This window comes from Andrographis paniculata, unplaced genomic scaffold (assembly GCF_009805555.1).
Source record: "Andrographis paniculata isolate CXL003 unplaced genomic scaffold, ASM980555v1 Contig79END, whole genome shotgun sequence".
NCBI classification, from domain to species: domain Eukaryota; kingdom Viridiplantae; phylum Streptophyta; class Magnoliopsida; order Lamiales; family Acanthaceae; genus Andrographis; species Andrographis paniculata.
In genome coordinates this window covers 3,392,589-3,403,153 of record NW_026137616.1, presented here as the reverse complement: position 1 = coordinate 3,403,153, position 10,565 = coordinate 3,392,589, and the positions used below count along the sequence as shown (strand labels likewise).

The 10,565-nt window shown below is 28.9% G+C and overlaps 1 protein-coding gene across 1 annotated transcript; it reads right to left on the bottom strand.

Annotated features, from left to right (window-relative positions):
* Positions 1-8,004: 8,004 nt before the first annotated feature.
* LOC127240730 (40S ribosomal protein S19-3-like) lies at positions 8,005-10,262 on the bottom strand. Its single transcript, XM_051259552.1, has 4 exons — positions 10,076-10,262; positions 9,526-9,616; positions 8,376-8,559; positions 8,005-8,299 (listed from the first exon to the last, which is right to left on the bottom strand). Exons 1-4 carry the CDS (start codon positions 10,160-10,162, stop codon positions 8,224-8,226), a joined length of 438 nt encoding a protein of 145 aa, XP_051115509.1. The 5' UTR covers positions 10,163-10,262; the 3' UTR covers positions 8,005-8,223.
* Positions 10,263-10,565: the final 303 nt, after the last annotated feature.

Genomic DNA, 10,565 nt, shown 5'->3' with positions numbered 1-10,565 from the left:
AACATAGGCTATAGTCTCTACAACACATCGTGTGTTGTCAGACAACACACAATATTATTACAGATATTGTATATGTTAATATAATACAAATATGTTACATGAACTAACAATACATATTATAATTCTACAGCACACACAACAGTTAATTTTAGCATATGACATATTATTATACAATATACTTGTTATAATTAAAAAACTGCACATACTTTTATTATACACTGTTGTATATAATAATAATGTGTGTTGTTTATATATATATATATATGTATATATATGGTATTATATTGTTTTTGCACAAAACATATAGTTAATTGTCTAAAAATTAAAGTATTGTAGAATTTTATTTTTTTTTTGTTTCAATAATAAATTAGATATGATATTTTGTAAGATTTTAGTGCAATTTTTTTTTAAATTGCAAAAAAATAAAACTTAAATAATAAATAAAATGTGATATTTTGAAAAATTAAAATAATATAATTTTTAAAAAATATAAAATTAAATATTAAAAATGATTAAAAAATAAAAATATATATTCTCCATCAAGTTATATGCATTTTTCTTTATACGACTAGTGTGGCAAAAATAAGCACGACCTGAAAGCCCGGTCCGAGCACGAAAACATTGTGCTTGGACCTTCAAAAGTAGACCAAAAAATTTTCGAGCCATGTCTAGCTCGACATGCTAATAAATCGGATTGTACCAGACTAAACTCGATTTCTTAAAATTAATGTTCGGTATTTAATATTTTTATACGTTGAGCACAAAATTTAAATTTAGGGTTTTGGCCCAAGAAAGGAAAATGGTGTGGGCCAGGTCGAGTCTTTGGGAGTGAATTTATGTGACACCCCGGTTCGCAAGCCACACAAAGTCGGGCGTGTCGAGATGTCGTAGATTGGCCCTCCTGTCATCAGACACACGCACTCTAGAAGACTTTTCGGGGGGTCACTCATCATCAGATTACTCTAGGGTAAACACGTTTAACTCTAGAGTTCTTTCAATAGGGCTTCTGAAAAAGAATGTTCACATTGTTACATTTAACCTTTAATTTGCTTTGGGTTGCCTAATACCAGCTCATCCACACACGGGAGTTGGCTAAGCAATGGCCAAACACCGGGGGTATTACAATTTCAGTCGGGCTGACGGGCAGAAACCAATAGACCATCAGATTTGATTGGTCGGTTCCTCATATAAGAGGCCCATCCGAATGTGAATATTGAGTCGGTTGGTTTTCAAGGAACTGTTTGGAACTGCTAAATTGCTCGTATGTGGTTACAATTGATCACGTGACGACGGAAAGTTGGTCAAGGGTAATCGACGACGGTTTAGTGCACGATCTTGGTGACCGACTCAGAAATGATTTCAAACGGTTCAAATAAGATTTTATTTAAATGAACAGATGGAGAATGGGCAAGACATCTTGAATCATCTCACGGAAGTCTTATTTGGGGATCATTCTTCAATCATCTCAAGGAAGTCTTATTGGGGGATCATTCTTTTAAATTCTCAATTTTAGTGCAGTTTTTAGTTCTTTATGTATTTGTTTTAGGAATATGTGATCTTTGACATCTTCTTCTTCTTTTTTTTTTTTTTTTTTTTTTTTTTTTTTTTCAAGTTTGGAATATATTTTTGAATATTACTTTATATTGTTGAAAATCTACATCAACATTATATACTCCATTCGTCCGGCTCTAAGGGTCTCATTTACCTTTTGCGTCATTGTACTTAGCATTAAAAAATATTCTTATTTTTTTATAATTCTTTGCACAAACGTCATTATAACGGTATTATAAGATACTAAGACACTAATAAAAGTATTTTTGTCATTTTCCTTTGATTTGGACTATATTTTCATATAATAATTAATATTCAAATATTAACACACAAAAAGTAAATAACATCCTTAGAACCGGACAGAGGTAGTATATATTAACTAATAATATAGTAACAAACAAGTGATTTATTTCTCTAACTCTCAATTTTCACGTTCAACTAAACAAGAAAAATAAGGTCATCTTTATTTCTTTGACCTAATTTCTTTGTACTAAACACAGCCTTAAACAAATTCATAAAATTAAATAGAACAAAATAAATAAATAAATAAATACTTCATCCATTCGAATCATATGTAATCATTTTGTCATTTTCGTATATCCAACTCAAATGTATCTACAAACAATATTATTAAAAAATAAACGAGTTGTCCCGTAAGGGATGACATTGTGGTTTGAAGAGTAAACTTGTGACTATGAGGTCATGGTTCAAACCCTGACGCTTCCGGATGTACCTGTCACACATGGTTCGCCCAGTGTAACTTGACTTGTGGGCCTAGTTTGAGGGTATTATTTTTATTTTTATTTTTTAATAAACTATTCATTTTTTAAATTTTGATCCGTCATATAACAACGTATTTTTGTCTTATTTAATAATTTTATTATTTACTTAACATTAAAAATATCATTATATTTCACTAATATTGTTACTTTATATCATATAGTACTAATAAAATTATTTATTTTCTTTTAATTTGTACTCCCCCCGTCCCGGATATTTTGTCGAATTTACTGTAGACACGAGAATTTAGGAGGAGTATAATTAGTAAATAATTAAACATGTATTAGTGACAATAAGTATCTTATAATAAAAATAAGGGCAACTTCCAATAAAATCTCTATTTCTTATTACAAATTCTTACTTACTTTCTAAATATAAATATCTTATTCTTTACTCCCTATTTTTATAATTTTCATCTTTTTCACTCCCAACCTATTTAAAAAGACCATAATACCCTTATTTATTTTATTCATTTTTTTCATCATTCTCTCCAATTTCATAAAATTGATTTTTAATTTTATTTTACATTTTTTATGGTAAAAAAAATAAAAACAATTAATAAAAAATCAATCATTATAAACGAAAAAAATATCACCGGCGACGGAACAACAACTAAAACGACTACAATATCTTATAATGAAAATTTCTATAAACCTAGGCTATGTAATCTCTAAATTATACAAACATATTTATTTATAAATTTTATGGTGTTAGATTTTTTTAACTTAATTGTTAATTATTATTTTATTTTTGGGCTTATGCAGTAAATAACTAAATTTTATAAAAATGTAACTATTGTCTATTTAATTTATTGAATGTGATGTATTTTATTTGGTAATGGTATTTGCGATAGTTAATTTATAATGTTTTAATTCAGAAAGTACAAATTTTTTTAAAACAAAAATATATTTTTTTCATATAGAAAATAAATAAGCTTCATTTCAATTCAATGAAATTCACTGTTGCGGTAGCATTTTTTTTAAACATAACCTTTATAATTTTTTAAAATAACAGCAATACTTAAATTACAATACAAAATATTTATAAAAAATATTGGTCTCGACCAACTAAAATTCATGTAAAACGGAAAATATTTATTTCAAACACTATATAAAAGTATCGATTGCTCAACAATAAAGTATTAAAATAAATTTAAAAAGTACAAAACTTTGTTTTAAAAAGTATTTTTTTAAATATGAAAAGTAATTATGACACCGTAAACCCATTCTTTAAACTCGATGCAATTCACCATTGCGATGATATATTTTTTTTGACACAACCCATATAATTTTATTTTTGTTTATTGTCGATGTTGCTTACAAACTTTCATTAATCAATTGAGGTGTATTGAACAATAGTAGAAAATAAGAATTAAGTAAACACTAGTATCTTTGAAGTAAAAAATGTGTGGCGTTTAATCTTGAAAGCATCGTCCGACAATAACTCACTTGATTTGATACAATAATGAGTAAAATTCTTAAAATAAATAATGCAATACTTAAATTGCATTACAAAACATCTATAAACAATATTGGTTTCGACTAACTTAAATTCATGTAAGGCGAAAATATTTATTTCAAACACCTTACAAAAGTATTGGTTGCTCAACAATAAAGTATAAAGAATAAATTCAAAAAGTACAAATTTTGTATTAAAAAGTATGTTTTTCTCATGTTAAGTACAAATGAAACAATAACCTTCTTTCGACTCTATGCAATTCATCGTTGTGATGATATATATTTCCTATATAATATTTGTAAGTTTATTTGCGTTTATTCTCAATATAAAATTACAAATATTAATTTATCCATAGGGTCTTATGGCACAACAGTTGTGGTGATCATTTTGAAATACTCGTTCGATAATAAATTATTTGATTTGATACAATGCTGATAAAAATTCTTAAAAAATAAATGCAATACTTGAATTATAATGTAAAATATTTATAAAAACTATTTGTTTCGACTGACTAAAGTTTGTATAAGACAAAAATAGGTATCTCAAATACTCTGTAAAAGTAACTGTTCTACAATAAAGTATTAAAAATAAATTCGAAAAGTATGAACAACATCATAACCTTATTTCAATTTTATATATTCTTTCGACATAACTCTTGTAAATTTATATACGTTTTTATAAAAAATGCAAACATAACTAATACTCTCAAAACTAAAATTAACCTTTTACCTAGATGACAAATATAAATCAACATATTCACTTGGGTGTTGGTTCGATCTCGATGTGTGATGTTTGTGGGCAACCGTGGTCATAGTGGTTTGAGTTGGTGTTGGTGCTTGCATTGGTAGTTGAGGTAAATTTGTTATTTGATGTAATTTGAAACTGATGATAAATCAGTTAGGAGAAAAGTTTTCAATCCTTACCCTTGTAATTTTCGATTTTCATTGGTGAAAATTAAAAAAACAGTTTTTATTATCTATCATTTGATATATAAAAAAATTAAATTCGAGCGGAAGAATTATTTGAACAAATAAAGTAATTTTTGGGGTTCATGTTAGAGTATGGTAATCTAGTAAATAAAAAGATATATAAAGAGTATAATAGAAATTTTAAAGTTAAATTTACAAAATAAGGAGTAAATAGGAATGAGCAGGGAGTTACTAGGAATAAAATAGTATATAGGGACTGAACAAGAAAGTATATTGTGATGTAGGGATTATGGAAGAATTAACCCTAAAAATAATTACAAATTAACATTAAGATAGCTGATTAATATAATTAAAATTAAAAAAAAACTATAAATTAATTTTTTAAAATAAAATTAAAGTGTATAATTATTTTTCAAAAAAGGAAAGTGACAACATAAGTGGGACGGACGAAAATAGAAAGGTGGACATTAGAAATGGGACGGAGGGAACATTGTATACTTCTCTTTTGAAAGAGATCTTTTGGAGTTTTATAATAAATTAAAAAATAATAGTATCTTTTGAAAGAGATCTTTTGGAGTTTTATAATAAATTAAAAAATAATAGTATTTTATTGGTTAGTGAAAGTGTGTAAGAAATTTAGACAATTTTGTCATTTGACTTTAATGGTATGTTTGTAATTTAAATAAAATTTAAGGGTATTTTAGTATTAGTATACGATTAATTGTACTAAAAAAATGAAAGAAGTACTTTTTGAGTGGGACGAACAAAAATTAATGAAAATTGTACTTTGAATTAGGATGGAGGGAGCATTAACATTATACTAATATTAAAAAATCTACGCATAAAAACAACCGGAGATATATTTATTTAAGAGACGAAATAGGAATGACAATGGGTAGAGATAGATCCGAGACCCGACCTAAACCCTACACATTTATTTCGGGTCGAGTCCAATTATTTGAGTACTGTCTAGAGGATGAGTCAAATCTTTAATAAATTTTAGAGGGTCGGGTCGGTTCAGGTCCATGGTTTAATAGCAAACCCTACCCAACACGGTATTGGATCCTATTAATTAAAATAATATTTTCTCCGTCATATTTCAAAGTATTTTTTTTACTATTTTCGTCCGTCTTCCTTCAAAGTATTTTGAAATGGACCGGAGGGAGTAAATTTTACATATTTTTTTTTTTATTTTTAATTTCTATTTTCAGTTTTATTTTTAGTGTTGATGGTGGTGGTATGGCTGGCAAACGGATCAGGTCGGGTCGGGTTCAGATTCGGGTCAGCTTAAACGGGTTACAAAACCTTTGACCTGAACCTGACCCATTTAATTAAATTGTTTGATATTTGCAATCTTAACCTGACCTTTTATTAATCGGGTCAACTTGAATATGATTCATATAACCCGTTTAAATCTAAAATTTTTAAATTTTAATTTAAAATTACAAATTATACTAACAAAAAATTTTAATGCATAATATATATACATATTAAAGCAAAAAATTATTTATTCATATCATAAAATCGATATTCAAGAATTGAATTAACAAACACTACATTGTACATACCACAATCCTTTATTTTTTATTATTTATATTTATAAAATTGGCCATAAATATTGAATTGTATTGGCCATAAATATTGAATTGTATTGATAAAATTTAAAATAATATTAATTAAACAGGTTAGACGGGTTATTTTCAGGTCGAAAATGTAGACCTTAACCTGACCCATTTAATTAAATAGGTTAAACGGATTTGACCCAATTATTAATTGGGTCGAAAATCTCAACCCAAACCCAACTATTTAGGTCAGATTCGAGTCGGATTATCAGGTCGGATTAATTTTTGCCAGCCCTGGGTGGTGGTGGTGCGGCGTCAAGGCGATAATGAAAATTTATATTTATTGTATATATATTTTTTAATTTATTTTTTTAATAAGTAAATATATTTTTAGATAAGTCGGTCGAATTAAACTATTATTGAAATTTTTTGAATTTGACGATCCGGTACATCATGGATAGAATTTGAGTATATACGAATCCGAATACATTAGAGTCTGTATAGAGTTCTGTATCAAATAATAGCCACCGAATAAACATTTTGGACCAATATTGAAATTGGAAAGAAATTTGGAAGAATATCAAATGACAAGGGTTCATTCAATGCTTACAAGTACCAACTATTGAGATATTTCTGTTATGCACAGATTACACTGATTTCTCCACCGACACTATATCAAAATCAAAATTTTTTATTTTCTTTAAAGTAACTATATACCAAAATATTTACTATTTACCTATTATATCATACTACATATCTATAAAATATTAAATAATAAATTTACAACCGGATGAAAGAAATATAATTTATTTATATTATATAACTCTCTCAATTCCAGTTAATTTGTACACTTTGTTTAAAGTTCAGAGTTTTAAATATTATATAATTATGATACAATAAAAATAATCAAAAGTTTAAATAATTTAATTAAAATAAAAATTTATAAATTATGAATTTTAAAATATAAATAACATTATATATTTTTTTTTTAAACAAAATAAATTATACAAATTATATTTCGTCCCATTAAAATATGCTTTTCACACGTAAATTTTTGACATTTGTACAATTACTAAATTAGAAAATAATAACCTTAACGACAGAAATGAAAAATGATAACCTTTCAATAGAACGGACGGAGTATAATATACTATAAGTTGAGATGAGACTGATTTCTCCATCAAGACTATCATATTCCGTTAATTTAATTTATATACTCTGTTCGTCCATCATCAATCTACCAATTTTGTCATTTTTAATAAGTCCATCACAAATGTATCTACTTCCTTTCTTTGTAAGTCTTGTACTTCCATTCAAATATAAAAATAATCTCACCCTTCATATTACACAAATACCATCAAATAATAGCACAAATATCAAGGGTATAACAATATTTATACATGTCAATTATACTATATTTCAATATAATACTAATATACTAAAATCTACGTACAAAAAACAAACACAAACGGATACATTCATGATGGACGAAGGAAGTAATTTATTTGTACCATAAAACTGAACCAACGTCAACAATAAGTCATATACTACTTTTTCTTATAGAACTCCTAATCAAAATATTATTTAAATAAAAATTCAATTTCAAATCACAACCAAAAAAATTCATAATTTTGATCGAGAATAACCAGAATAAAGTCTTGAAGTGACCCAAGAAAAAGTATAGACCAAAGCTGTGACTAGAAGATGACTCGAGAAAAACCGAGTGAAATTCATCGAGCACTCTCTTCTTAACGCAAAATTCATTACTAGTAACAGAATGAATAACAATAAAAATGCTACCAAAATATAAATAACATAACTCAATCATGCAGATTGCAAATCTTGCTCAGATAGATTTCAACAGGCAAAATCATAATTCGAAAAACATTGAAGGGAAATGCATTTTCAACCAAAACCTTGTTTGAAGATTCTCCGCACTGAGTTCATGGTGTGGCTACTGCGATTCTTCCAGCAACTTGATCAAGATCGCGCTGGCCACTGGACGTGATCCTTCTTCCACTGTAAAACAGTATTCGTAAGGTAATAAGTTTTCTAATTTCAAGTTCTGTGGATATGCATGGTTATAAAAACTCACCCCCGTGGATCGAGTTCCACAATGGACATATTCTGGAGCTGCTGGAGGATGTGACGAGCAATGGCACCGCTGCTTTTGCCAAAATGGGGAGGGCGACTTCCATTCCTCTTGCTCCCGCCGTAAATTCTACGGAAACCACCAACACCAAGACCTCCCCTCAAATATATCTTCCGAGCCATGGAAGCTGCACCATTTCATAAAATGGCATCACTTTGACCGTATGCATTGTTTAGAAAGATATATTTTCTGCTTTAGGATGGTAAAAAACAAGATATACCATACAGGGCTTTATGTTTTGTGAACTTGGTAAAAAAATAATTATATAAAATTATATCACCTACAAAACAATATTCACATTGTATGTATTTTTATTGAAATATAATTGATAAAACACTTAAATATACATTAATTTTTTTTTTAATCCTATACATATTAGATCAAAAATGAAATATTATTTAAATAAATCCTCTCCAGCCCAAGTCAATTGAACCGATAACCAAACAAACCCTAACCAGTCAAGTTCAATAAGAAAATTATAAATATAGGATAATGGATCAATATGACTTAATATGCTACAATGCACATGCATCTATATTTACGTTATTCTATTAACATAATTCGGTAAATACTCTTAAATTGTTCCATATTTGTTCAGAATGAACAGAATGGGTGTGAACAGAAGTATTACAATAATCTCTCATGTGACTAACAGCAATTAAATTATTTTGACAGCTGGAGCAGGTAACAAGATGCTAAGGCAGTGCATATTTATATCACACAATGATAACCAACAACAATCACTTGGCATAATATACCAACATCAGGATTTTATATCAGATATTACAATTTACAATCATAATACTTGATAGTTTATCAGAGAAATGAAACTTAGCCATGTACTCCTCTGATTTTAGTTTATTCTACTTGCAAATTACAAACATGTGGGGCATCTTCAAGTTAAAAAATACAAAATTATTGCAATGAATTAAACTATAGAACTACATGTTAACATTTTCCATCAATAATAGAAATTTGCAGGTAAGGAAATAAAGAAATAGCATGAATTATAGATAAAACATCAGATAAACAATAATTGCAAACCAATATATGCATCAAAACCACCAAATGATAAGAGATCTGAGATTATTACCAGCCCTGATGTAGTACCAATCGGGATCATATGGAGCAAGTTCTTTGAGCACACCAGTTTTCACAATATCCGTCCACTCGGGTAGTTCCATCTGTTAAAATAAAGAAAATTATGATTAGCAATAAAAAAATATACGGTCATGAATTTCATCTATGCCATTCATATATCTTATCGAACATCCATCCCACTGTAAAATAGCCAAAAGTTTTAAGATTTTAGCAGTTTTTCACTACACGGAATTCGCAAGAATCCATTATCTAACCCTTTTATATCCAAAGTCCAATCATTCCATTACGAACGAAAAGCAATAAGTTCAAAGAATGGCACAATCACAATCTCAAATTCTTGAGCTGCTCAGTTCAATGTTCGACCCAAAACCCGCGATTGGAATCGTGTTGACTAATTTGTGGTATAGATAAATCCGTCGTGCCAAAAACACCAGCAAAATTAACCACACAAAGCATTAAAACAACCGCAAAAATTAATAAGTAAATAATCCACAACTCAAAAAACCGAGATGCAATAACAAATGAATCCAGGAAAATCATGCCTTGCCGGATCGCTTGAGGTGAGCCGCGTAGGCTTTAACAAACTCGTGCGGTGAGGCATCCTTAACAGTCCTTGCAGGCGCCGCCATTGGTACGATATCTGACGCCACTATAGAAACCTACCTCTGAAGATAACGAGCTGCGGAGAAGGAAACGGACGGTGAGGTGCGGAGAGAGATGACCCGCCTAGGGTTTTCGAGCTTTATATTTTGTTCCAAATTATTTGGGCTTAGGCCCAACACATTGGACCGAACTTTTATTTTTCGAGCCCAAATATAAAACACCTATGTAAGTTTGTAATTTTTTGTTTGTTTGTTTTTGGGTTTCAAGGGTGTGTTTGAGTTTGTTTTCGCTGTGAACTTCGCACGAACCAAACGTATTCAATGTAGGGTTTTCTTCCACGTCCATCTCAATGTGTTGCAGAATCAGTCAGAGGAAGCCGAAGAAATGGAATAGCACGTAGAATAGGTTGATTAAACGATTCTAGATTTT